At 53.5% G+C, this 27,150-nt stretch overlaps 2 protein-coding genes across 2 annotated transcripts; both read right to left on the bottom strand.

Moving 5' to 3' along the window:
- Positions 1 to 4,938: 4,938 nt before the first annotated feature.
- TBL2 (transducin beta like 2) lies at positions 4,939 to 10,498 on the bottom strand (the record flags this gene model as incomplete). Its single annotated transcript, XM_079719294.1, has 7 exons — positions 4,939 to 6,475; positions 6,715 to 6,867; positions 7,226 to 7,352; positions 7,682 to 7,833; positions 8,321 to 8,505; positions 8,766 to 8,896; positions 10,369 to 10,498. The coding sequence occupies 7 exons, from the start codon at positions 10,496 to 10,498 to the stop codon at positions 6,013 to 6,015; spliced, it is 1,341 nt and encodes a 446-aa protein (XP_079575420.1). The 3' UTR covers positions 4,939 to 6,012.
- Positions 10,499 to 17,706: 7,208 nt separating this feature from the next.
- MLXIPL (MLX interacting protein like) lies at positions 17,707 to 26,752 on the bottom strand. Its single transcript, XM_079718888.1, is given in 14 exon segments — positions 17,707 to 17,911; positions 18,196 to 18,325; positions 18,915 to 19,038; positions 19,118 to 19,245; positions 19,387 to 19,506; positions 19,597 to 19,832; positions 19,835 to 20,015; positions 20,091 to 20,158; positions 20,382 to 20,910; positions 22,217 to 22,386; positions 25,415 to 25,495; positions 25,620 to 25,821; positions 26,353 to 26,397; positions 26,696 to 26,752. Coding segments are annotated over 14 exon segments (2,175 nt in total). The 5' UTR covers positions 26,738 to 26,752; the 3' UTR covers positions 17,707 to 17,792.
- Between the last annotated feature and the right edge of the window lie 398 nt (positions 26,753 to 27,150).

Raw genomic sequence — 27,150 nt, 5'->3', positions numbered from 1 at the left:
GAGGGCTTTTGAATCAAAGGGTATAGGAATTCCCTGGCGGTCCAGTGGTTAGGACTGTGATGAAGGATCAAGGTGTACATGGTTTCCATGTTGGTACCCTGGGTGCAGCTGGCCTCTGGGATGCTTGGAAGAATTTGAAGGTGAGAATGGAGAGTCAGTAATCAGACCACAGATACCGGTAAAGAAAACGCACAAGACTGCTTTCACGTATCCAGAACTTTTGGAGAAACTCTGACACATACCTGGTCGAACCCCCAGGAACTCACAATAAAATACTGTATTACATTTCTGACGTGTTGAGGGGAGCTTAGCATAGTGAACTTGGAATTGCAGGGAAAAGATGGAGTGCGGTCAACACAGTCTTAATAGTGTTAGATGTGGGCAAAGAGGACTCCTCCGGAGGGACCTGTCCTGGCCCTCCTCCTGCCATGCCCCTCCCCACGAGGCTCAGTTGCAGGACCAGGGAAATGTGACTACCCAGAGCTTTTGTCCCCATCTCATCCAGTAGACCCTGGACTCCCTGTCCAAACAGACACAAGCCTGCTTCAAGGGCTTGTACCAGCCTCTCGCCAGGTCCATTCTCCCAAAGGTGGGGCTGCCATGGTGCACACCCTAAGGCCCGAGTGGTTGGTGGCCAAGGGGCGGGTGGTGTCCTGCAGGGATATGATGGCATGTGAGGTGTGGGCTGGGGTATCTCTTGCAATGTGGGAAAGAATCAGGTGGGAAAAGGGGGACGGCCTCGATCATGGGATGGTTGGCTTTGACAACACTTTGTGGCACAGACCTCAGTCTGAGAATTCTAAATTTAAACTTGGCCTTCCAGGAAGTTATATATGAAGGTAGGAGAACAGAACATATTTGAGCTCAGCTTAATTTATAAGAAATATTAAGACATGGCATGGCATGTGGGCCTTCATTTGTATTCTTGCCTCTGGCTTTGCAAATGAAAGGAATTTATTCTTTTAATTTTTTTTTTGGCTGGGCCACACAGCTTGTGGGATCTTAGTTCCCCGACCAGGGACTGAACCCATGCAGAGTCGTAACCACTGGACTGCCAAGGAATTCCCTAAAGGAATGTATTTTTGTACTAGATAGGCCTAAACTTAAAGATCTGGGCCAGCCATTTATTGGTTATGTGCCTTTTGGGCAATTTACTTGGACTCTAATAATACTGATGTAAGGCTCTCTCAGTTGCAAGTAAGAGTATCCCAACTCGAACGGACAATCATAAACAGGAATTTATTGCCTCTTATAACTGACAGTCCAGTGGTGGCAACCTCAGGTGTGTCTGGATCCAGCTGTCTAAACAAGCAGCATCCTCAGCACAACATCTCTCTACATCTTTGGCTGCTTTCCTGTGTTGGCTTCATTCTTGGACAGGACTACACATAGTTTCTTTACATTCAACTTACTAAGCAATCCCAGCAGAAAATTAAACATATTTTCACTTTTCTAAAGTTCTGGCAAAGTCCAGGAATATGCTGATTGGTTATATGCCCACCATGGAGGGTCTGGGTCTATCCCCTATAAATTGTACAGATTAAGATTTGGGGAAGTGGGACTTCCATCAAATAAAAACTAAGATGTGGTTGGTTACTGGGTTTTGCTGAGGCAAAAACAATAGTGAGTTGGTAGGGATTGAAGGCTTCGCAATCAATGTTAGCCACTATTAATGTGACCAAGAAAATGCAAATGGACTCAAACTGGGTATGTATACTGAATAGAAAGCAAATGGAAACCACACTCATTTTCCAATTGCCCTGAACCCTGGGATCAGAGTTGGAAGCTTGAAGAAATGAAGACTTGGACATACAGTTACAATCTCAAGAAGACATTCCCAGGTTTGTGTATATGAATCATGCTTTCAATTGCTGTGGTTGATTCTGCAGTGCCAACCTGTTCTATCAGTGGGCCTCAGCCTCAAGAGCTGTGCGCTCAAAACAAGCCAGGATCACCTGGAAGACTCATATTTCTGGAATTTTTTAGAGGAGAACATGAATCCCAAGTTATTGTTTCTAGATATGTGGCCAATTTGGGGCAATGTTGGGTCTCTGATATAACCTATAATCATTTTTTTAAAATATTTATTTGGTTGTACCAGGTCTTAGTTGCAGCAGGCAGGCTCCTTAGCTGTGGCATATGAACTCTTAGTTGCGGCATGCATGTAGGATCTAGCTCCCTGACCAGGGATCGAACCCGGGCCCCCTGCATTGGGAGCACAGAGTCTTAACCACTGGGCCACCAGGGAAGTCTCAACCTATCATCATTGATAACTCATCACCAGAGTATGTGCTTCCTACTTACCTCCTATAATCTCTAATTGCAGAACATCTTTTGTTTTTTGGCTGCACAGTGCAGCTTGTGGGATCTTAGTTCTCCGACCCGGGATCGAACCCGTGCCCCTTGCGGTAGAAGCACGGAGTCCTAACCACTGAACAGGCAGGGAATCCCCCAGAACATCTTTTAAATAAGAGTATTCTCATTACCTTAATTGAAATTGATGAAGACAATCAACAGGCGTTTAGATGTGCACTTCTGTGGTTTAAATATTTTTTTCTATTTTTGATGACTGATAAAAATAATCTATAAACCACCATTTAAAAATATTTTCCCAAATTTTTATTTTGAAAAATTTCAAACCCACAGACATTGAAATAGTAATATTAAAGTATTAACACTGCCTTCACACACAAGGATTTTTAACCAAAATAACATAGTGGCCTCTAGGCTACATGAATATCCAGGTAACTTCTCCATGCTTACAAGAGAAGCAGCCTCATCTTTAGTGAGAGGAGCTTTCTGTCCTCAGGAAGTCTCTGTAATGACTTTTTTGTAGTGCTTTCATTCATCTTATTAGAAATTCAAAGCCCTGCAAAGCACAAAGGACAGGATTTATTCCCATTTTACAGATGAGGAAACAAACTCAGGTCAAGTGATCTGTCTGTTCATGGTCTCAAGTCAGTAAGTGCCCCAGCTGAAATTGGAACTGAAGACTTCTGACTTCCGTAACTCAACATTCTGTGGTCACTTCCTCTCCTGGATACACGAGAGTAAAGCCAGAGCCAAGCAGATATGCAAAGTGTTTTAGTATCATTCTTCAAACAATCAGAAAGCAAGTATTCACCAGGACCCAGGTGCATAGTATTATCCATCACAAGTCTATTCTTAGGAACATAAAACCACAATACACAGAGGGTACTGAAATTTCTGTCAACTGCCCTGGTTTGAGTTCAACATTTATTGAGTGCTTACTCTATCCCAGGTACCGTGTGTGGGATACAGAGCAAATCAGACAGACAAGGCTTCTTGTCACATTCCAGTGGGTTAATGAACAATCCAGAAGCTGCCAATGAGACTGCTGGTCTGCATCCTGCCCACAGTAGCATTCTGTTTGGTCCCTACAGTGCCTAAGTTTTTCTGTTTATAATGAATTGTCAACTTCTAGCTTCTCTGAAACAGGCAACTTCTGCGGGAATCCTGAATATTAAGTTGCAGCCACGGCTGCCCCTTACCCAGGACACATGCCCCCTAGAGATCACTTCAGTTCCCACCATTTCCTACTGTCTTACACCCAGACGACTGTGGCCCAAATCACCCACTTATATTACCCACTTGACATCCATAAGCATTTAAACTGAAAACCCCTGAAGCCAACAAATACCCAAACAAGATAATTTCAGATAGCATTAAGTAATGCAAAATAAAATAAAATAAGCTAATGTGATGGATGTGATATGATTGGTGGAAAGGGCTACTTCAGATTGGGTGGTCAGGGAGGGTTTCTCTCAAGTATAATTGAAACTGAGAACTGAATTATGACAGGCATGACAAGACTGCCAACAGAAGAAAAAAAATGCTTCTAAGCAGAGGGAAAAAGCATAGGCACAAGTCCCCCTTGAGGCTGGAAATAACTTGGCTTGGTGAAGGAACAGCAAGGCTGGGGTGGCTGGGAAAGTGGTAACAAGGTCACGGAGGAAGGAAGAAGCCAGATTACATAGGACCTTGTAGGCCATGGTGAGAGTTTTGGATTTTATTCCAGCTGTGATGGGGAGTCTTTTCAGGGTTTTAACTTGGGAACAATGTGATCTGGTTTACATTTTTAAAAGATCACCCTGCTACGTAGAAAAGTGACTTAATGAGGCAAAAGAGGAAGTAGGGAGGCCAATGAGGAAGCTATGTTATAGCAGTCCAGTAGGCGACAGTGGCTAGGACCAGGATGGTAACAGAAAAGATGGAGAGAGGTAGCAGATCCAGGATATAAACTGGAATGTAACCAAAAGAATTTTCTGGTGGAGTGGACGGCAGTAGTCCAGTAGGGCGGAGAGAGTATGAAGAGGGAGTAACTAAGGATAACTCCAAGGTTGTGACTTGTTCAAATATCTCTATGAGTTGGGGTGACTAGCAGAGGTCCCAGTTTTAGGGAGAGGGAGGAAGAATTTGTTCTGGATGAGTAAATTTTCTCTAGGCTCAAGTCTTCCTAAGATTCCTCATTTCCATCTCACATCCAAGCAGTCCTCAAAGTCCCAAAATTTGAACTTCGAAATACCTAATCTATCAAATCTACCCTTCAACTTCAACTCCATATCGTTGCCTCTGTCCTGATTCAATCCTCTCTCTCGCTTTGACTTTTACAACAGCCTTCTCCAGCTATGAATAAACTAACAAAAGCACTTCACAGACATGTGAACCTCTCTCTCACCAGCCACCTTTGATGGCAGAAACCATGTCTTATTCATACTTATCTCCAGGGTCCAGTGCTGCGTGCTAGGCACAGAGTAGGCACTCAAATGTTTGGTGAACTGAAAAGAAGTTCTCCTCAAACAGGATATAACCTCCTGGAAGAGAAGAGCCCTATCTCAGGATTCTGTGATTCTCCCACGCAACTTAAAGCAGAACCAGATATGAAATGTATGATCAAGTCCTAGAAACTTGGCCTTCCCAAGGGATATGTTTCTTTCTAATTGAGTTTCAAACTGCCCTGTTTTCACCCAGTAGTTTATAACTGATATGGGACAACAGGTAACATATGTTATGACTCTTTTCTACTTTTCTTCCAAATCTAGGGACTTCATACTCTCACAACATCTTTGTAACGAGGTCAAGAGATAATTATTCTCCATTTCACAAATAAGAAAACTGAGGCACAGAATGAAATCCCTTAATCACTTTTTTTTTTTTTTTTTTGTGGTACTTGGGTCTCTCACTGTTGTGGCCTCTCCCATTGCGGAGCACAGGCTCCGGACGCGCAGGCTCAGCGGCCATGGCTCACGGGCCCAGCCGCTCCGTGGCATGTGGGATCTTCCCGGACCGGGGCACGAACCCGTGTCCCCTGCATCGGCAGGCAGACTCTCAACCACTGCGCCACCAGGGAAGCCCCCCTTAATCACTTTTTGATGAAGTTAGGCGCTTTGCTGGGTTAAGATCAGCCTTTCCCTGAGCCATACCACAGTTATGGAATTGGAAGATATCCCAATCTCCCATCCCTGCAAGACTGCTGGTTAGTACTCAGGTGTTCCCTAGGTTTTGCCTCCACAATTACAAGCTTGTCTTTTTTTTTTTTTCTTAGTTCCCCGACCAGGGATCAAACCCAGGCCCCCTGCATTGGGAGCACAGAGTCTTAACCACTGGACCATCAGGGAAGTCCCACAATTACACGCTTCTTTGGATAGCAGGGTGTGTTGCCACAAGGTCAAAGACCATGTTCTCTCTTTCTCTTCTAATTACCACTCTCCTCAGTGCCTGGTGAAGACAGATTCCACCCCTTGGGCCCAGGAAAAAGAGAAGCACCTTGGTCGTTGGCCTGGGAGGTCAAGTAAGGCCAGGAGTCACACCAGCAAGAAGAGAGAGAGATCTAAGTAGGCAAGAATAGTTTCAATGGGAAAAAGGAGAGAGGAGTCATCATTAAGAAAATCAGCACACCCCTTTCAAAAGGCTTCCAGCTGGGGAGTACCTGGGAAAAGCCGTGGCAGCGAAGGCAGAAGGCCAGATCCTTCCTGCTGTGCCCTCCCAGAGTCATTTCCTCAAGGCACCCAGGCTCTTCAGGGCCTCCTGGGCCTGCGTCAGCTGCTGCTGTAGCCTCTGGCGGGTGCTCTCATTGGAGGCCCGCTTGAGGAGGCCCTGCATTTCTTCCACCACTGCCCGGTAGCCAGGGGTGTTGTGGAAGAGCCGCACTGCGCGGTCCCCACAGGAGGCCAGAAGCCGGCCAGTGACGTCAAAGGACAAGTCACTGATACACTCCCCATGGACCCGCTCGAAGCACTCCTCCTTCTCACCCCGCCGGGTGTTATAGAGATGAATACTGGTGCCACTGGCCAAAGCCAAAACCTGGGCGTCAGGCGAGAGTGCCAGGCGGCACAGCATGGTGCTTGCTTCTTCAAAACGGCCTGTCCTCAGCAAGTAGGGGTCCTGCTGCTTCTTGTATTCCACATCTGTGTCCCACAGTTTCCACGTACCATCCTTGGAGACAGAGGCCATCCTGCAGCAGGGAAAGTCACGACTCTAGCCCCAGCATACCCTGGAGGGGAGGGCACTGGGACAGCCCTAGGGACGCCAGCTAGGAAGCCAATTCCACTGCTACGTCTACTTCCTGCTGAGGGCCAGGCACCCCCCCACTCCCCGCCCCACTTCAGAGCCGCTGCAGAGAACGGCAGAAGGATCCTGGACGCCAAGAGGGGCTGCAAGTCATGGGTAAGAAATCAGAGAGGAGTCACTCACCTCCGGGAGTCATTGGAGAAAGCGGAGAAGTGGACGGCTGCAGAGTGGCCCTTCAGTTCAAAGGCTCGCACAACCTCCTGGAAGTCCCCTTTTTTCCCAAAGCAGACTTCCCAAACTTTTACATCTGGGGTGAAGCCACATGAGGCCACAAACCTGCCATGCAACCCAGGTTGCGTTAAAACTTAATTTCAAGGGCATCTTTTTCTGCAAATCCGCCAAAACTTTTTCCTGAGAAAGTTAATTAATCTTGTACCTAAAACACTACCTTTGAAAACTGCTTTTATACATGATCTCAGTCCATCCTCACAGCCAGGCTGTAAGATAATAGTACCCCCACCCCAACCTCTTGAAAACTATGGATGAAGAAATAGAGACTAAGGACTTGAATCGAGGTGTCCTGATTCCACACTGCCTGCCCCTTCTGCTCTCTGAAGCTGGCTCTCTGCTCTGTCCCCGGCCTCCCAGCCCCAACCTCTGCCCATGCCCGAGGCCAAAGTCCCTCCTTCCTCACCTGCTACAAGGGGATATAGTAGCAAAGGTATTGTGCATCTGGTTGGTGTTGATGGTAGACAGCACCTGACCTTTCAGATTCCAGATGAGGATAGTTGTGTCACTGGAAGCAGTCATGATGAACTTCCCTGAAGGGCGAGAGGAGTGCCATGAGCTGAGGTCCATGACCTGATCGACTGACTTATGAAGGCGTCTGCTGCCCAGTGTAATGTATCCAAGCTTCCCTCCCAAGCCAAGGGTCACCACAGATAAGGATATGGCTGAAGACTGTGGCTATTACCTGCCTCCCCCAGGGGACTTGCTGTGGCTCCCAGGACTCCAGGGGAGCCCAGAGCCAGGGCCCTTTTTGTCACACTGGGGCTAAGCATAATTCTCAGGCTGCATTCGCTCACTCAGTAAGTAAAACTGGGTCCATTCCCTCTTGCCTTGGGCAAGCTCCATCCTCTGAATGCCTCACCTGTGTCAGCAATGCCAATGTTGATGACGGCTGCCTTGTGCTTTTTAGGAAAGTCCTCTGGGGTGGCCGTGAAAGTATAGCCCCCATCCTCTCGCTTGGTCATCTTGAAGACACGGAGGGTATCTCCGTTAGCCAGCCAGACGATGAATGCTCTAGAGACAGGGAGCAGACAAGTCTCTCACTCCTTTGGGCACGGAGACCTGTGTGTGCCAGGTCCTATGCTAGGCAGGCTCTGAGGAAAATCAAGATCTCCCTTCAGGACTTATAGTCCAGCCTCACAACTTAAACCCTTAATTCAAAATCTCTTAAAACTCCTTACAAGGTAAGTCTCTCATAGCTCTGGCTCCTTTAGCTTCTCTCTAGGGTTTAGAAAACCATTAGAGCTTCCAAGACTACTCTGGAAGTCAGGCTTTGGTACTTCCCAAGGAGGAACAGATCTTCCCCTCTCTGCTTCCTTGCTATGTAGCTCCATAGCCCTCCAAGGAGCCTCAGGCAGTGTTGAAGCTGTCTGGATGTTCCCTTTCTGCCACCTCAAGGGAGACCCTGGGTCCCCCCTCACTACCCCAAACAAGGTATGGGAAGGACATAAGCCTGGGTCAGGGCTTCTGCAGGCAAACCTGGGGCTCCATCCTGTCCCACCTGCAGTCAGGGCTGAAGCGCACCAGGACGGCATGGTCCAGCTCCACATTTGCTCTCATGCTGCGGTGCTCCCGCTGCAGGAAGTCCTTGGTGCTCCAGATGCGGATGGTACGGTCATCTGCACAGGTGGCCAGGTACTTGCCATTGCTGCTAAAGTCCATGCAAGATATGTTCCCACTGTGGCTCTAGGGGAAGGGTTGCAGCAAGTATGAACAGGAACCCCTTGGGCAAATGGGGAAACCCATGCAGCCATGATTCTGGAGCCCTGTTGCTTAGATTAACAGCAAGCTGCTGATGGGATGTGATGAGAAGGGATAGGATGGGGCATCCCCACTGATTTTGGTCAGAGGCAGAGGGGTCTGTAACATGCACAGAATACTACAACGGAAAAGTCTACGGGGGTGTGAGTCTTTGTATACATGTCCTGTGCATGGGCACCACATACCTTCAATGTTGCAGCCAGGAGGCGGTGGGTGAAGTTGTGTTGCTGAGGCTTTTCCTTGTGAATCCGCTGATGTTGTTTCTGCTTCTTGGATCTCAAGGACTTGTCAGGTGGAAATCCATTTGCTTTTTGGCCTATAAGGAAGGCCCATGTCATTCGTCCATTCACACTCAATAAGCACTTACTGACCACCTATGATTGGCACTGAATGGAGGCACAAGAGATGACCAGATATGGCCCCTGTCCTCAAGAAGAGAGTGATATGGGAAAAAACAGAGGCTTTGGAATCAGACCTGGGTTTGGACTGCATCTCTACCACTGAGTGATCTTGAGGAGGCTGCTTGCTGTTAGTGTATATAACATAACCATATAGCACCTCGTTGCACATCAGAAGAGGCGCCCTCTCTGGGCAGGCACAGCTCAGCAAGTACACAGAATGGCCAGTGGAATGCAGATTCTTGGCCAGACATCTCTAAGTGGGGGATAATGTGCACACCGGAATCTAGTGACCCTGATCTCAGGTAACTGCCCCGAGCCTTGGTTTTCTAAAAGAGAAGTTGAGAATTGGGTGAGATAATATATACAAAATGACAAGCACAATACCCAACACAAGCATTAAAAGGCTCAAAGGAATCCCAGAGAGAACCCAGAGGTGAGAGGTAGTTGACGTGAGTTGAGTACATCCCGTGTGCTGGAAATGGTGCCAGTCATTTTTGTATCAAATAGCTAATTTACTTGAAAATCAGGCCAGGAGCAAAGCTGGCATGTGTTAGATCGCTACAGATGCTCCTCAATTCCTACAGGAAGAAAGCTCCTGAGGCCACATACAAAGACAAATCTGCCTGCCCTCCGCTTGCCTCTCCAGCCTTGTCTAACAAGCCCTCCCCTCTCCCCTCACACTACAGTCAAACCAAATGCTGTTCCAGGACTCCTTGGCTTCACGCATGTTGCCATTGCCAGGAATATCCGCCCTCTCTTGGCCTCCTGGCAAGCTCTTACACGTCTATCCTTCAAGACCCCATGTCAAGCGTTCCCTACTTGACACCCCCCCCCCCCGCCCACGGTCAAAAGCAGGGCTGACCACTCCCACCCTTGGGTTTCCTGTGTCTAGTACTGACCTTCCTATGAAACCTACTACACTATATTTTTCACTTACATTTTCACCTGTTCTTTTTTACCCGACATTGGACTCCCTAAAGGAAAAGACCCCAAAGCCTACAGGACGTAGCAGGTACTCAATAAATGCTGCATGTCGGGGAACCAGAGCGTTCACAAATGAATGTCCGTCCCCTCCTCCCCGTTTTCAGAAAATAACGATCAAGGAGCGCGCTGGAGAGTTTCCTAGCGCCCCCGCAGCAGCCCCGGGGAGAAGCTCAGGCTCCGAGGGAAGGCGGCTTACCCTCGGCCACGGAGAGCTCGGCAGCGCGGGGCCTAGGTTCTAACAGGTCGTCCCGAAGTGAAACTGATGTCCCAAGAGAAGAAACTGAGGCCGGAGGGAGGGGGGGATCTCTGGCACCCCCGCAGGCCAAAACGTCCGGTCGGACCCCGGGTAGGCCGGGAGCGACAGGTCCGGCGGGTCGCCCCCACGCGCTCCCGCCCCACTAACCTGCGGACCGGCCGCACGTCTCCTGCTCCGCGCGCAGCCACCCCCGCGCAACCGCCGCCGTCGCCACCAGGGCCAGCAGCCCGAGCAACAGCGACAGCCCCATCAGCTCCGGCATCTCCAGCAGCTCCATGTCTGCAGTTACTGCCACCTCAGCCTCTGGCCTCGCGAGGGCCTGCACGTCTCCGTGGGGCGGTGCACGCACGCGGGGCGGGGCCTGGCCGTTAGTGCGTCCCGAGGGGCGCGGCCTAGTCGTTGGCCCGTCTCCGGGGGCGGGGCCTGTTGTTGGAGCGTCCCGAGGGGCGGGGCCTGACCGTCGGGCGTCCGGAAGGACGCGACCTGGCTATTTAAGGGGGTCTGGCCATTGCGGCTGTGTGGCCTCACAGGATAGGGGGCAGGTAATGCAGTTTCTGCTCAGGCCTCCCCTTGAAGAATTTACTGATAATCGTTATTAAAGGCGTTATTCCAGTCGTCATCACGTTGGATCCTTTCAAGGAGGCATGGGACCAATTATTACTTCCATTCAACCGGTGGGAAAGTCTTCTTAGTATCAGGGGAAATTCAGATGGGCTTTTACTATTAATGGAGAAGGGAAAGGGTATTTCTGGAATTAGGAGGTGGGACAGCCTCATCCTCCTGAGCAGGAGGATGCTGTGTGGAGGCAGGGCATGAGCAAAATAAAAAGTAGCAGGTAAGGGAATTCCCTGGCAGTCCAGTGGTTAGGACTCCATGCTTCCATTGCAGGGGACACAGGTTCGATCCCTGGTCGGAGAGCTAAGAGTCTGCAAACCTCGCGGCATGGGCCAAAAAAAAAAAAAAAAAAAAAAGTATTAGGTAAGATTGGAAAGGTCTGGAGGGCCTTGAGTGCCAGCTCAATCCAGCAAACAGAGAGTAGATTCTGGTAGTTATTTCAGGGTGAGATAGCTCAAAATGGGGATCTTGGAGATTCTTCGGATGGACTAGTGTGTGCCAAGACCAAAGACAGAAGGAAAACCAAGAAGTGGTTGCAAGGGTCCAAGAGGGAGGTGATAAGAGCCTGGACTCGGGGTGGCCTGGGGAGAGAAAGGAAGTCGAAAAGGTGATTTTAAACAAGACACTTTTAATTTTGAAATAATTATAGATTCACAGGTAGTTGGGGAAAAAAATGAAGAGGAAGGTTCCATGTATCCTTTACCCAGGTTCCCCCAATGGTAACATCTTGCATAACTATAGTGCAATATAAAAACCAGGAAATTGGGGGCTTCCCTGGTGGCGCAGTGGTTGAGAGTCCGCCTGCCAATGCAGGACACACGGGTTCGAGCCCTGGTCTGGGAAGATCCCACATGCCACGGAGCAGCTGGCCCCGTGAGCCACAATTACTGAGCCTGCGCGTCTGGAGCCTGTGCTCCGCAACAAGAGAGGCCGCGATAGTGAGAGGCCCGATAGTGAGAGGCCCGCACACCGCGATGAGGAGTGGCCCCCACTTGCCACAACTAGAGAAAGCCCTCGCACAGAAACGAAGACCCAACACAGCCATAAATAAATAAATAAATAAATAAATAAATAAATAAATAAAAAGAGCTGGTGACACGTACGTGCGCCGAGACAGCGCGAATTGGAGGAAAAAAAAAAAAACCCTCAATAGGTTACCAGAGTAATTCAAGGTAAACTACAAATAAAGGATAATTGAGACAGCACCCAATTAAAACAAAACAAAACAAAACAGGAAATTGGCATTAATACAATCTACAGAGTTTATTCACCAAAAAAAAGAGATATTCTGAAAGACTAGTGATAGAATTTGGAGCAGACTAGCTGGAGAGGGAATATTCCCAGAACAAGCATGCTCCGTGGGCCTCCCAGGCCCACAACCCAGAGCGAGTCGAAATGCCAGGGTCAGGGATGCCAGATTCAAACGTTTCCATGGCCAGCAGGGAGCCCTTCCTGGCAGTGCAGGTCCTCTGGCCTTTAGAAGGATCCTATGAGGACAGAGGCTGCTGCAGAGACTAGATGACAGACAGACTCACCTACAACCTCGGGTGAGGAGACAGATCCAGTCAGAGAGCAAGTGAAGTGGCCTCATTTCCTTCCCTTTTGTCCTTGGTGAGGGGAGAAGGGGAGACTGGCATTGACTCAGCTGTGGGCAGTGGGGTGGAGAGGGCTAGGAGGGGGTGTCCAGAGCATTCTGGGGCTTTTCCTCCTTAATTTGCTATTTAGAACCGAAGGCCCAGCCATGAACCACTTTCTCCTAGAGACAAAGTGGTAGGTTTCAGAATTTCATTCACCAAGCATTTTGCAGGTGACATTTATTGATCCAGGAGCTTTGCATTCCATTTAATCTTCTCACATTCCCACCCCACAGATTAGGGGACTGATGCTCTAGGAGATGCTCATTAAGTGATTTTCCAGAGGTGACACAGATAAAAGAGTGAACCTGGGAACACGTGCAGGTCTGTGACTCCAGTCTATCGATGTGGGGGACAAGCAAGAGTAGGGCTACGGCTCAACTGAGACTACCAGGTTCTTTTACATTGTAAGTTCAGTTGATCTTTATAGTGGTCTTTAAGACAAGTGAGGCCATGAAATAACTTTAACCAAAACAAACAAAAAAACGACACAACTAGGCTCAGGTCAAGTAACTTACCCCAGGTCAACAAGGAAGCCAGGGATAGAACCAGAGTCAAACTGGGGTCTGCTACACTCCAAGATCCTTATCCTTCCCACCTTGCCACTGGGCTGTGGTAAGGGCCTTGCTCTTACCCTCAAGTTCCTACAGCCCAGCTGGAATCCAAGGCTAACACTCAGAAGGACGTTAGTAATGACAGAAGAGGGGAAAACTGGGCAGGTCAGGGAGGGAGATCTGCCGATGGATTTTGAGGGGCAGTGAGATTTCAGCTGTACCTTCAGGGATGGGTATTTAGACAGGGGAGACAGGGTAAGAGGGAATTCTAGGAGGGAAAGGAAAGCATGAGCAAAGGTGTGGCTGGAGGGATAGCAAGGCTCAGTCACAAAGCACCTTGACCATCTGCTAGAAACCTGGCCTCATCAGAGGCAAGCAAGAGCCAGAGAAGCAATGGAAGCACAACTTCAATTTGCAATTGAAGATTCACCTTGCATTGATTGGAGCCTCTCTACCTCTGGCCTCTGTGTTAGGTAAAACGATACATTTCCTCATTGTTTAAGCAGTGGTTCTCAAAGTGTGGGCCCTGGACCAGCATCATTAGAAATGCAAATTCTTAGACTTCATCCCATATCTGCTGAGTCAGACATTCTGGAGGTGGAGGCCTGGCAATGTGTATTTTAACAAGCTTGCTAAGTGATTCTGATGTACGCTAAAGTGTAAGAACCAATGCTTTAAACTAACTTGAGCCCCAGATGTAGGTTATTTGCAGCTCAAAGCCTCCATTACAGTGGTTCTTAACCTTGAATGCATATTGGAATCACCTTTAAAAATGCTTATGTCTAATTCCCACAGACAGGGATTCTGATTTAATTGGCCTAGACTAGACCTGCTCAAGAAGATTTTTAAAAGGCCCAACTTATTCAAATGTACTTTTAAGTTTGAGTTGTAGCTGTAAGGGATACGAGAGGCTAATGTAAGAGTCTACATAAAAGTGATATTCTGGGCTTCCCTGCTGGCATGGTGGTTAAGAATCCACCTGCCAATGTAGGGGACACAGGTTTGAGCCCTCGTCTGGGAAGATCCCACATGCCGCAGAGCAACTAAGCCCATGTGCTACAACTACTGAGCCCACATGCCGCAACTACTGAAGCCCGTGCACCTAGAGCCTGTGCTCCGCAACAAGAGAAGCCACCAGAATGAGAATCCCGCACAACACAACGAAGAGTAGCCCTCGCTCACCGCAACTAGAGAAAGCCCGCGCGCAGCAATGAAGACCCAATGCAACCAAAAAAACAAACAAAAAAACAAACAGAAAAACAGAACAAAAAAAAGTGATATTCTGTCAGACCAGGGCGGTGGCCATGTGTATGGATGCTTATGAGGTCAACTTGAGACGAGAGGGAAGGGAGCAGGGCACAACCATGAAAAGGATGACATAGCCGTTGAGGACACAACAAAAACTGCTTAGAACCAGCTAGACCCAAGGTAGTGGAAGATTTAACTTCCAGTAGACCTTGAGCCTCACTATATGCTCATTGTAACACATTAGCATATACTAAATGACACACTCCCAGGCACCGTGACAGTTCCAAGGCCAACCATAAAAGGCCAAACAGTGAGCAGTGGTCCAATTCCTGGAAATCTCTGCCCCTTTCCCAAAATAGCTGGAATAAACCTCCCACTCTTTAGCCTATAAAGTTACCCAGCCCATAAAAACTAACCACCCCTTATTTCGGGGTGCTCTCATTTTCTGAGACGACCCCATGCCCTGGGGCTGCTCTTGTCTTCTGAGACGGACCACATTCTGCCTATGGAATGTGTACCTCTCTCAATAAACCTGTTTTCACTTTACTATGGCTCGCTCTTGAATTCTTTCCTGTGCGAAGCCAAGGACCCTCACTTGGTGACTCATCCCAGGGACTCACCTATGACCTGGGACATGACCATTCTCTCCTGCAACAAACTGGCCAGGCCTTGGTAACACACCACAGGGCAGTGGGGTATAGGGAAGAGCCAAAGATGACTGTTTCCTGTTGGCACAAGTGTCTGGACGGGGGTACCCTTCCTGGGCAGGTTCAGGTTGGAGGGGGAAGAATGTGAGCTATAGCCTTGGAAATGATGAGTTCTATTTTGGCTCCTTCAGGGTTAAGGGAGCTGTGGAACATTCAGAGGGGGAGGTCAGGGTGGCAGTCAGATACGTGGTTGTGTCCCTCTGGGGAGAGGGCAGCGCAGATACAGAATAGGGAGGCCTCAGCAGAGAGGCTGAAGGGGATTGCAGTGTCCAGGGCTTGCCATAGAGTGAGAAGGGCAGTGGGCCGAAGAAGAGGCTCCCACAGCAGGGACTGGGGAGGCACTGCCAGGGCGGAGGAGAGCCTGGCGAGAATTCTGGATCTGCAGGGAAAGAGTGATTCAAGAAGGAGGTCTGAAGGCCCAGGAGCACTACGAAGTGGTTGTTGGATTTGGCAATAAGGGAGCCAAGTGACCTTGGAGAGAGCAGAGTCTGTGCAGGGGTGAGGCTGGGGAGGAAGGGGGGGAGGGAGGAGGAGCCCAAAGGCAGGGGGCTGGGGGCAGACGGGAGGGGAAGGAGGGAAGGCAGGTGTAGACGACTCTCTTAAGGGAAGGTGGCCTCTGGAGTGGGACACAGGGTCAAGGGGATGTCTTATGGGGACCTTCCTGGCAGGATGAGTGGGTGAAAACAGCAGCACACAAACTGCCAGGAATTTACCTTTCAGAGAGCCTCTTCAAGCCTTTGTCTGCAGCAGCAGATACCACCTAAAGGCTGGGTACATCTGTCACCTGCACAGTAAAAAGTGGCTAAAAGCAGAAACTCTGAAGCAAGACAGTCTGGGTGGGCACCTCAGAAACTGTGCAAACTTGGGCTAGTTAACATCTCTCTGTCTCAATTTTTCATCTGTAAAGTGGGGACAATAGTAATCATTACGATAAATCTTCCATCGCGTTATATGCCAGGCACTGTAGTAAGTGCTTTATGAATAGTTACTCTTCAATCCTCGCCGCAGACCTACAGAGGTAGGTGTGGAGAGGATTAGTGGGTGAATATAAATAAAGTGCCTAGAATCGTGCTTGGCACGTGGTAAACACTAGATGATGGTGCAGTTACTCATGTTATCGTCATTATTATTCTACATGACTGAGGGAAAGTCAAAGCCCCCAGAAAGCCAGCTCCTGTTGCTAGCCTGCAAATGTCTCCCCAAACGTCTCCAGAGGTTTCTGAGCATGTGAGAGGGCTCAGACTCGCCAGGCCCGAATGTACGCTCCACGAGGAGAGAGGTGCAGCGGTGAACAGATTCCTCAGGGCCAAGACCATAGCTTGGTCTGTGGTAGGCCCTCAGGAAATATTTGTTAAATGAATAAATGAAAGGGAATTCTCCAGCAGTCCAGTGGTTAGGACTTGGCACTTTCACTGCAGGGGGCACGGGTTCAATTCCTGGTCGGGGAACTAAGATCCCACAAGCCGAGCGGTGCAGCCAAAAAAGAAAATTTTAAAAAGGATCGACGAAGTATTGGGGCCATTTGCCCCAACTTCCAATCTGCAGTATCAGTTCCTTCTCAGACGTCCCGACCCGGTGGCCACCCACCCTCTGCTTGCACATCTCACGCAGTGAGGCCGTCACTACCCGCTAAGGCAACGTTCTCCTTCTGGATGGTTCGGATGGAAGGCCCTGTCACTTCCACGCTGGGGTCCCGGCTCTGCCCTCCTCCAGCGTAGAAGGTGGCGAGCCTCTCTGAACCTCCCCCTGGCCACAGAGGATTTCCAGGCTGAGTGTCTGTCATCTCTCCCTTGACTCCCTGTGGCCTATTCACAACTCAGCCCCCAGAGGGATCCTGTTAAGAAGCTCTGTCTGATCTTCTTTCACCTCCACTCAAAACCCTCCAGGAGGGCTTACCTGGTGGCGCAGTGGTTGAGAGTCCGCCTGCCGATGCAGGGGACACAGGTTCGTGCCCCAGTCCGGGAAGATCCCACATGCCAAGGAGCAGCTGGGCCCATGAGCCATGGCCGCTGGGCCTGCGCATCCAGAGCCTGTGCTCCGCAGCGGGAGAGGCCACAACAGTGAGAGGCCCACGTACCGCAAAAAAAAAAAAAACCCTCCAGGAGCTTCCAGCTCAGAGGACAAGCTAAGGTCCCTTCATGGCCAGCGAGGCCCTATACAAGGCCACCTCCCACTGCAAACCACTCTCTTTCCATCCCAGAGCGAGAAATTCTGACAGTCCCTGACAGTTTTTTTTATTGGTCAAGAATTCTTTATAAAATCCACACACACTCATCCACACACATACCAGATGCCTCCCCTGGCTTGGCCACCCCCTGCCCTGCTCTCTCCTGGGATCAGACCTTCCTGGCCTCACTCAGGGATGCCATCCCGCAGCCCCTCCAGGCTACCTGTGGAGGAGCAGAGAGAAGGAACCTCCTTTTCTCCTTCCCGGCTTAGAAACAGAGGCCTGTGCCTGACCTGTGGGGGGGAGCAGGTGGGAGTGACAAGCGTCCCCTTCCCTCTTTCAAACTCCCTGAGTTGCCAGCTTAGGCCCCCAGGCGCCACAGCTGCTAAGGCCTTGGGATCCTCTTCTACTTGAAGCTTCCCTGTCCCCATTTTTCAGACTGGAGAATGGAGGTCCAAAGAGGGAGGATGAGCTCCCCAGATCACAGCATTGTTGCTATAGTAGAGCAGGGACTGGAACTCAGTTCTTCCTGGCTCCCAGGAGATCAGAAGAAACCCTGCTTGACAGCCAGGACCCGGAGCAGGAGGGGAGTGCCCAGGGAGAGCAGCCCCAGGGCAGCTGAGTGAGCAGCACCGTCCGGCCAGCACTATAAAGATTTGCCAAGGGTGCCCTCTGTGACTGCCCGTGTGGCTTGCTCGGGTATACAGTCTGGGTCCGTCAGGATACTGGTAGATGTACTCAGCTGGCGTAGGGAGTTCAGAACAGCTTGGAAAAGAGAGAGAGAGGGAGAGACACTTTCTGGGGTCAGGGCCCTACCCTTGGATGCTGAAGACAAAGGGATTGGGGGAGGTACTAGTTAGCAAGACTGTCAGTCAGCCCCTCCTAGGATCTCCGTCTGCAGGTGTCCTGGTGGCCCATCTGGGGGCATGGTGGGGATGGACAAAACCCTAGGCCACAGTGAAGACAGGCTGGACCTGGGGTCTGAGTAGGGTGGAACCCCCTGCCCTGAGGCTTGGACACCCTGCTGAGCAGGCAGGTGGCTCACGTACTTGGTCGGAGAGCTGGCAGGGAGCAGTACTGGTCCAGCCAGGCCAGTGAGGTCTGGCGGAGGCTCTGCAGGCTTGCCGTAGACACCATCCCATTGAAGGACTCAAACAGAGGCCGGATGAGGATGCTGAACTGGACCCAGGTCAAGGAGCAGTTCTGTCATCCAGCTGGTACCCTCATCCATTTCACATGTAGCCCTGACATCTGGCCACTGTCCAGCCTTGAACCCTAAGGACTCCTACTGTAGCCGCCTTCCCATACTCTAAGGCTCTCCCAGCTCTCTGGCTCTCAGGCCCTTCCCCCAGCTCCTCCAGGACCTTCCTTCTGGGCTGGACTATCCCCCATCCCTGGGCTTCCTGCCCTGGCTCAGTCAAGGGCTTGACCAGGTAAGGGAGTGAGAGATTCTATGTCTTCCCACAGGCCCACCCCAGTCATGTTACTCCAAGTTTAGGTTCTCCTAAACTGCCCCTGGGACTTTCTGAGGGCAGGGCCGTGGTCCCCTCACCCAGGGGGCTCCCCCTCAGTTTCCCTCTGCTCCCAGCCCATCACTGGGTAATGCTGCTGGCCAAGATGCCAGGGGCCTTGAAGGAGGGGGTAGAATCGGAGCCCTTTCCTCTGGGATCAGCTCTGAGACCCTGCCTGGCCCGGGGAGCGGAGCCTGTGTCGGGCCCAGCCTGGTCCGGCTGCAGCGCTCACCCCGCCACTGGCCAAGGGAGGATACTACCCAGAACTTCCAGTTATGCAGTGTGCGGGTCCGGACATAGTCATCGAACATGTCTCGCATTTGGTCGAACCGCTGGTGTGTGATGGGCACTCCCGTAGCAGGCAGCTGCTGCTGGCACAGGCTGGGGGCACGGGGCAGGTCAGGGCGGGGAGTCAGGCAGCAGGCCCTCTGGCCCAGCGCCTGCAGGGCCCCCCACCCACTTGATGGCGGCATTGAGCGCCTCGATCTGGTCCCGGAGCTGCTGGGCCTCCTCCTGCTTGGCGGCTCGCTCCTGCTGCAGCATGGCGATGTACTCGGCCGTCTTCTGCAGCGTGGTGGCTTTGCTCATCTACAGCAGCACCGTAGGGCTGGGCTCAGGGACTGGGGCTCCCCCACCCTGGGACCCACTGAGGCACTGGGATGGGAGGAGGCAACCAGGTGTGTGGAGGGCCCTGGGGCTCGGGGCTGCCAACCTGGGCTGGAGACTCACCTTGACGTTGGGCTGGGTGCTGAGCGTGCTCACCAACCCGTGCAGAGTGTCAAACCCCAGCTTGATGTTGAAGCGCCGCTTCTGCTCCGCAGAGATGTGTGTGATGCGCCTATTTTCGGTCTGAGGGGGCAGAAAGTGGGGTGAGCCTAGGAGGGGGCGTGGGAGGGCCTGGGGGGAGCAAACAGACCTTAGGGTGAGAAATGGTGCCACCTTGTTGTCCAGATGGCCCCGGCTTACGATGCGTTGAGGGGAAGAGATGCACATGCTCAGAGTCCCCGGGCCCGGCAGGGCGTTGAGCTCCCCAGACAGCCGCCGCTCACCACCTGTGTCAGAGACAGACAGACCCACAGACAGACCAACACAGGGGAGAGGGTCCCATTGCCCTGGCCCTCTCATCCTGGCCCCAGATGTAGTCCCCCCTTCTTCCTTCCCCTCCCTCCCCCCACAGAGCTCCCCGATCCCTGCAACCCCTCTTTACCGCTGGGTGCTGGGGGCGAGAGCCGCTCCGCTTTGGGGACAATCAGGGGCCTGGGAGGGGCCAATGTGGCTGGACCCGGAGGTGGTCGGGGCGGTGTAGGGGCCGGGGTCGGGGGAAAGAAGGTGCAGGGGAACTCGGGGGCTATCTCCTGCTGGGGTGGAGAAGGGCAGAGAGTCGGGGTGAAGCCCCGGGGTTCACCGCCACCTCCCAGTGCCCGCCATCTTACCGGGGACCCTGGGGACTGGAGGAGGGCGCTGGACACGAGCGCAGGTTCCAGGGCTTGCTCAGGCTTGGCTGTGCAAAGACAGAACTGTGAGGGCTGCTGGGGCCCCCATCTCATCATCTCCCAAGACCCCGTCCCTCCCCTCCTCACTGCCCACACCGCTTTTGGGTTCAGGGCCCAGGTCCCTCATTCCTTGCCACCTGCCCTCCGGCTGAGCCTGCCCCTTAGCCTCCACCCTCTAATCCCACAGGCTCTCCACTCCGCATCTGGTCTCCAGCCCCCTTCCCAGCTCACCTGCTGTGAGCAGCTGTGCGAGGCAGGGATTGTTGCCCCCGGCAGTGGCAGGGGCCAAGGTCGGGGGGCTGGGTCTCCGTCCCCTGGGGGACTGGGTAGAGGGCTTGCCTCTGGGCCGCGTACCTTGGGGCACGGTGAAGTGAGGCCCAAACGGGGGCTCTGAGTACCCCGAGGGTAGAAGGTCTACGGGGAAGGGGGCGGGGGCAGGGCCTGGGCCCAGCGGGGGGGTGGGTGAAAAGGCCGTGGGAGCAGACGGTGGGGACACTCCCGGGGCAGGAGGGACAGGAGGGAAAGGGAATCTGGGAGAGAAGAGAGGCTCTTGCTGCAGCATAGCAGGCAGTGGAGCCATGGGAGGGAAAGGGGGTGGGGCACTGGGCTCCAGGCCAAGCCCCTTGGCAGGGCTGGGGTATTGGAGGAGGGGTGGGCATGCGGGAGTGGGTGGGAGCTTGGGCTTGGGGTCTTCAGGAAGGAGGAAATCAGAGCTCAGGAAGGCACTGGAGTCCAGAGGGCCAGGGCAGCTGCTCCGAGCCTGGTTGGGGGACAGAGAGCAGGGGAGAGAGCTAGCCTTTCTGAGGCCTCCCAGGCAGCCTCTTGCCCTGGCTGAGCTCTGGACTGGGCACTGGGAGAGTTGGGAGAAATGGTTCCTGGCCTCAGACACACACCCCAGGAAACTTATATTCTAATGAGGGGAAAGAGTGGAATCAATTTATGCACAAATTAGGCATGAGAAAGAGCATTAATCTTCCTGCCTGCCCATTCATTCACCAAATAACTTACCAACCTATCCATCCATCCATCCATCCATCCATCCATCCATCCATATCCATCCATCCATCCTCCATCCATTCACCTACCTATCTATGCTCTCATCTATGAGCTAGCTCATCTACCTATATTTCTACCACCCTACCAGGTATTAACCCATTCACCAATCCATCCAACCACCTATACTTCCTTACTCACCCACCAACCCATCCATAGTCTGTCCATCTATCCACCATCTGTATATTCACCAGCTGCACATCCATCCACCAGCCCATTTATTGACTACTTACTCGTTTACAAATTCATCCACCAGCCCATCCATCCAACCAACCACTCACCTACCTATATATATACCAACCATGTAAGCATCTACCCCCATCTACAACCCAGCGATCTATTCTCCAACACACCCATCCATCCACACACTCATCCATTCACTCACTTGCTCACTCATTGGGCAACCATTTACCCAGTGCCATTAATGTGCTTGAACTGTGCTAAGTATGAGAAGATGCAGCTGTGAGTAAAGCATAGCCCTTCCAGCAAGGAGCTCACAGTCTAGTCAAGGAGAGAGACCTCTCAAACAATGAACTATGCTAGTACCTGAGAAGTCTGATAACGGAGGGAAAAGGCAACTATCCTAGCATCATGGAGGCAACATCTGAAGTGCACCTGGGAGTTCCTGAACCAAAATGATAGAGTCACTGTTTCCTAAATGCACATGCTCAGCTTCGGCCTCCATGCTTCCGTTCCTGCTTCTCCTCCCCTCTGCTGGTCTCTTCTTCTGCCCAGACCCAAGTCATTCACTAAGGCCCAGAACTACCCCCTCTTCCAGGAAGTCTTCACAAGCAGCCCAGCTCCACGCTCCTCTGTCCTCAGGCTCCCCCCCAACCATCTTGTCAGTTCTGCTTCACGAGGGTCTTTCCTCCCCAGCTGAACGGTGCCCTCCTGGAGGGCACAGATGGGGTCTTTCTCCCCCCTCCAGTCTCTTACGATGGACTGAGCATACTCAGGAAGTACCCTGAATACCTCCGGGGTGTGGGCAGGTGAGCTGAGCAGGGTGAGCTCACCTGCAGGCGGTTATGTCCCGAGAGGTGGGTCATGCCCGAGCAGGCAGAGGGCACCTCCGAGCCCAGGATCCCACTGCTGAGGACAGGGTCAGCCATGGGGCCGAAGCTGGGGGGCTCCAGGAAGCTTGAGGGTGTAGGCGTCGGTGGGGGGCGGTAGTTGGTGAAGAAATCTGTAATTCGGACACACAGGGTGGCAGCTGTCAGGGCTAAGGCCACGGCTGGAAGCAGCGGGCTGGCCCTGTCCCCAGGCTGGGCTGGCAGTGGGGTGGGGGCCAGCAAGGGAGGGGGGGCCTTCCACAGGAGATTGTGAAACTGGGAGAGTTTCTGTCTCACTCAGGGGAAGCCACAGCAGAGGCTCTGGTGGGATGGGCCTGAGTGGGAGACAGCAGGGGGATGTGCGGGGGTGTCAGTGGGACACCCCAGGAAGCAGCCCTCCCACCGAGCCCCAAAACTGGCTCCAGAGGCCCCTCTTCCCCACTCCCGGCCTGGGAATCCCAGGCCTTGTCTGCTTCTGTTACCAGCTCTGCTGGGGACGTGGCGGGGCGGGGTGGTACTAGAGACTACCGGGCAGGGAAAGGGTGGGGTCCAAGGGGAGGAGGTCTAGGATGGGGAAAAGGGCATCATGGTGTCAGGAGTTCACGGAGTGAGTTAGGGGTGAGAGGGGTCAGAAGGTCAGTGGGTCTGGGACAAGTCGGGTTTGTTGGAAGGTCAATGGGTAGGGCTACAGGGACAGAGCTCAGGAGTGTGGGTGAAGGGACTAAGGGGGGTCAGAGCAGGGGTCAGAGGGTGGGCTCAGAGTGGGGGCAGGAGTGAGGGGGTGCTGGAAGGTCTGGAAGAGCTGGCAGGGATGGGGGCAGCCAGATTGTTCGAGGTGCGGATTGTGTAAGCCCCAGGCTATTCTGGTTTTGGGAAGCAGCTGCCTGAGGCCTAACCACATCCCGGGCCTGGGCGCCGCCCGCCCGCCCGCTCCCTTCCGGGCACCTTTCTCTGACCCTGAACAGCCTCCTGTCTGCACCAGCTTCCAAGGCCTCCTGGTCTGGTCAGACGTGACCCCACTGGCCTTGGATGGACCCCAGCCCCCTGGCCAAGACAGTTGGTCAGGCCTTTCTCCCGGGGGCCCCTTGAAGGAAACTCAGGAGTGGGATAAGCCAGCATCAAACCTCGAGCCAGATTGGGTCTTATTTGTGCATCTCATGTGACTGGGGGCCCGTGTGTTGCTGGATGGCCGGCTCTGCGCGTGTCAGTCTCATGTAGCACCTGTCTGTCTGCCTCCCTGTGTGTCGGTCCCACTGTCTGGAGCTCTGTCTGAGTCCGTGTGCACCTGCCCTGGTGTGAGGTGCTCAGTGTGTACATGTCTGCCCTGTGCCCACCTCTGTGTGTGTCTGTGTGTCTTTCTCGGCCACAAGGTCCGAAGGGAACTTCTTGCTGTCCTCCTGCCTCCCTTCAACAGAAGGACTGGGTGGTAGCGGGTGAGCGGCCGCCGATCCTCCACCCCCGGCCCCCAGGAACCATGGGCCTCATCACGTAGCCCCAGGAGGCTCAGGGCCGCAGAGCAGCTGCTGCTCCCCATGCCGCCCACTCCCCAGAACCCGGAGGGGCTCACAGAGCAGCAAGCCCAGCCCAGCCTGAGTCACCACGGCGTGTCCCCACCCCACGCCGGCAGAAGGCACTTCCGAGTCCCAGCCACCCGCGGAGCCCTCCCACCCTGTCGCCCCCACTGACCTGCCATCCCCTGGCTGAGCCCCTCCCCCGCCCCGTGCTTCCCCGAGTGGCCCTCACCCAGCCTCTCCCCACTCCCTGAGCCCCTCCACCAAGCCCCCTCCCTCCACAGAGTTATGGCCCCCTCACTAGGTTTCCTCTCAAGTGAGGAGCTCTTGGGGACCAAGCGACAGCCCTGACGGCCCTGGCGCTCCCTGCCCTCCCAGTTCACGGGGCGCTTAAGGGGGCCACACTAGCCGCCTCCCCTGTGTGACCCACAACCCCTACCGTAGGTTGCCCTCGCTGGCCCCCACTCTGGCAGCCACCCTGCGCTGAGAGAAGTCGCTTCCCAGCCCCGGTCGGTCAGGTTTTGCCCAGAGCCCGGGTTTGGCGGGGAGCGGCTGGGCTCCTACCTGCAGCAGGGGTCTGTGTGCCCAGACGGGGCTGCTGCCCTCCCAGGCTGGTCTGCTCCCAGGGCACTGCCATCAACACTGCTGTCCCCGCAGCCCCCAGCCCCCACCCAGGCAGGCATGGGGGTGGTTCCTCATTCCCTCGTCCCCGCCCCATAGGCCTCCACCTCTTAACTGACAGGCCCAGGACCCTGCCAGTCAGGAAGGAGTGGAGGGGTCACCCAATGCGAGCCTTTATCCCAGGAACCCCCTTTCTGCGCCCGAGGCCTCTGCTGAGACAGGCTGAGCCTCCAGGTCTGACCCCCAGCATGGCTCCGGAGCCCCCTAAGTGTGTGGCTATCAGCAGCAGTCTCCAAGGTCTACAGCTAAGTGAAGAAAGCAACGCGGGAAACAGGCTGCTACAGAGACAAAAAGAGACATTGGTCCACATGTGCTATATAGACATGGTATCTCTGGAGGGACATGAGAAACCAGCGACTGGTGGCCCTGGGGTTCAGGAGAGGGAGCCAGGGCCAAGGGCTACTTTAAAGAATGCTTTGTAAGATACGATTCCTGGGATTTTCTTAAAAATAACATAGGAGGGAAGAATTGGGTGAGGTCTAGATGAGATAAGAATGGCCAAGAGGTGATATATGTTGACGTTGGTGAGGATTCCATGAGGGTCAGTGAACTACCCTCTCTCCCTACCTGTGTGTATGCTTGAAATGTTCTTTAATAAACAGTTTTTTTTAATGAATTATATAAACACTAATAAATAGACCCAAACAAAGGAGAGCCATCAAAGTCCCTCTCTCCCCTGAGACAGTCCCAGCATCTACTGCTCTCCTGGGAACTCCCCAGAGCCTGCAGCTTCAATGCTCCTGGTCCCCCGTCCCCTGCTAGGTACCCTGTCTGGCTTGCTCTCACCTGAGGCCACAGCACCTGCATCCCAAGGCCAGACAAAGGGAGACCAGGAAGATCCCTGAGAAATCACCCAGATCATCCGCCCTCCCAGAGGGGCCTGGGACTGGCCTGAGGTCTCAAGCGTACTGGGGCTTTCCTCCCACTGACCCTGACCAGCCACTCACCCAGGGGGAGGGACCTGCCCCACCTGAGATCTCCATGAAGTCATCCAGGCTGGGCTGCAGAGGCGTCAGGTCCGGCTGGATCATGTCAGCGTTGCCGACATAGGCTGGAGGGGGCAGTGGTGATGTCAGCAGCATCGAGCAGGACGGAGTGGGGGCACCCATGCCCGGCCATCCTCCCTTGACTGCCTGGATCCCCTTAGGCCTCCCTTTCCTGGCGCAGCCCCTCACCGTCCTCGGGGGGCAGCTGCAGGGGTGTAGGGCCAGGCTGAGTCATGGTGAAGAGTGTGTCGGAGATGTCGGACAGAAAGCAATCGAGATCCAGAAGCTGCCGCCCGCCGGTCTCCTCCTCTGGGCCCGCCAGCAGGACGGGCACCACGCTGGTGAAGAGCTGCTCGCACCATCGCTCCGGTGGCTGCCACCCCCCTTCCCCCTGAGGAGACAGAGCTGTCAGCAGCCCCAGGCGGGCTCCACTGCCCTACTCCTTCCCAGTCTGGAGACACAGGGGCCTCCCGCCGCCCCCTGCCTGGGGGATGAAGTGGTCAGCCACCCAGAGGGCCTCTCTGCATATAGCCCCTCCTCTCCTCTCTCCGGTGGACCCAGTTTGCTGCCTGAAAGGCTAGGGTCACCCTACTGGCCTCCAACAACTCCTCCCAGGAGAGAGGCTGGGGTGGCCTGCTGAAGAGATGAGGGTCCCTTCCTGCGCCTACACTTTTCCCTACCTGGGTCCCCAGTTCTTAGAGCCTTCTGTTCCCCCATGCTTCCCCACCACTTGCTTAGTGAACCAGAAGGCTTGGGGTCTTCCCACCACTGCGCTCCAATGTTGCCCTTCCCAAGAGGTGAAAAGCTCAATTAATCAACCAGAGGACACACCCACTCCACTCGCGTCCCACCCTCACCCCACCACCACTGCCTCGCGCACCCAGAGGGAAGCATCCATTCTCTGGGTCCAGGGAGCACCCACCTGCTTTGGGGCCAGGAGATCCCCTTCCCTGCTGGACTTACGGAGCTGCAGGAACACACAAAGGTGGACACTGGATCCCCTTCCGCTCCTCCATCGCTCCCCGCCAAGGCCTCCCGTACTCACTAGCTCCCCTAGATCAACCGGATCCCTCACTTCCCCATGGAAGCTCTTTGGCCCTGGGAGGTAAGGAGGTTGCGAGGAGGCCCTGTGGCCACTGGGTGGCGCTGTCGGCCTCGGTCTTAATGGAGGACAGGGTAGGGCTTGGGGTTGGGGGGAAGCCCTCCGGGGCTCTTGCAAGAGAGGCCGTGGCCAGAAGTCGCAGGGGAAAGGGCCCCCCACTGACCCGCTTCTTGTAGTAGATGCGCCACTTATGGTACTCGCGCATCACCACCTCGATGCGCCGCTTCCAGTAATTCCCCTCCAAGACGACGGCCTGAGGAGGGCCGGATAGGGGACTCAGTGCGAGGGGTGGCACTGACCCCACCCCTCACCCAGTCTCCCTCTGGGCCAGCCCCTCCCGCTCAGCATGAGGAGTGATGGGCAGGAGGGGCCTGGCTTGGTGGGGCGGCAGGTGGTTGGTCCCGTGGTCTCAGCTACCTCCGGTTTCCGGTGCTCATCAGCCTCAGGCCCCTGCAGGGGGGTCACGAAGCCACACACGGGGCTCTTCCTCCGCTCCACATCTGAGAGAAGAGCGCCAGGTCAGGGGTGTCCAGCTCCCTCATCTCCCACTCCAAAGGGACTGGGACTCAAGTGCCACACTATGAAATCCTGCCTGCCTGGCCTTCCATGCTCTGATTA

This window comes from Hyperoodon ampullatus, assembly GCF_949752795.1.
Source record: "Hyperoodon ampullatus genome assembly, chromosome: 14".
NCBI lineage: Eukaryota > Metazoa > Chordata > Mammalia > Artiodactyla > Ziphiidae > Hyperoodon > Hyperoodon ampullatus.
The sequence above is the reverse complement of the archived record's forward strand: the minus strand, read 5'-3'. Positions and strand labels throughout refer to the sequence as shown.